Raw genomic sequence first — 439 nt, forward strand, 5'->3', positions numbered from 1 at the left:
CGCCGCTGCGCAGGGCCAGCTGCCGCCAGCCGCCGGCCTCCCGCGCCGCCCAGGGCTGGAAGCCGAAGAGGCGCTGCAGATCCCTGGCCAGAGGCTGCCCTGTGGGCACGTGGAAGGCGATATGGCACAGTCGGCGGGCGGGCGCGGCCATGGCGGTCTGGTTGGTGACCCCGGACTGTCCTTCCCTTTGGTCCGCTCACTCGTCCTCACCTGTCGTTCGGGACTCCGACTCTCCGTCGCAAGCTTGTCGTCGGAAGCCGGCGGAGTCCGGTTTTCCCCGCAGAGCGCGCTCCTTGCACGTTTCGGGGAGAAGTCACAGACCGACCCTCCTGGCTGCCTGCGGTTCTTTCTACCGCACCACCCCAACCTGGAGATCCCTTGGGACCACCAGGTCCCCGGGGCGAGCGGTGAAAACCACGTGGAGCCAGTGCTGGGCGGA

The 439-nt window shown here is 69.0% G+C and overlaps 1 protein-coding gene across 1 annotated transcript in view; it reads right to left on the reverse strand.

The window, feature by feature from the left end:
- Nucleotides 1-428, reverse strand: part of HPDL (4-hydroxyphenylpyruvate dioxygenase-like) — a 1,970-nt gene extending 1,542 nt beyond the window's left edge. Inside the window, exon 1 of the mRNA XM_006769276.2 lies at nucleotides 4-428. Within this exon, the coding sequence (XP_006769339.1) occupies nucleotides 4-151 (148 nt within the window). The 5' untranslated portion in view covers nucleotides 152-428. The remainder of the gene's footprint in view (nucleotides 1-3) is intronic.
- Nucleotides 429-439: the final 11 nt, after the last annotated feature.

Source organism: Myotis davidii, unplaced genomic scaffold (assembly GCF_000327345.1).
Source record: "Myotis davidii unplaced genomic scaffold, ASM32734v1 scaffold924, whole genome shotgun sequence".
Lineage (NCBI taxonomy): Eukaryota > Metazoa > Chordata > Mammalia > Chiroptera > Vespertilionidae > Myotis > Myotis davidii.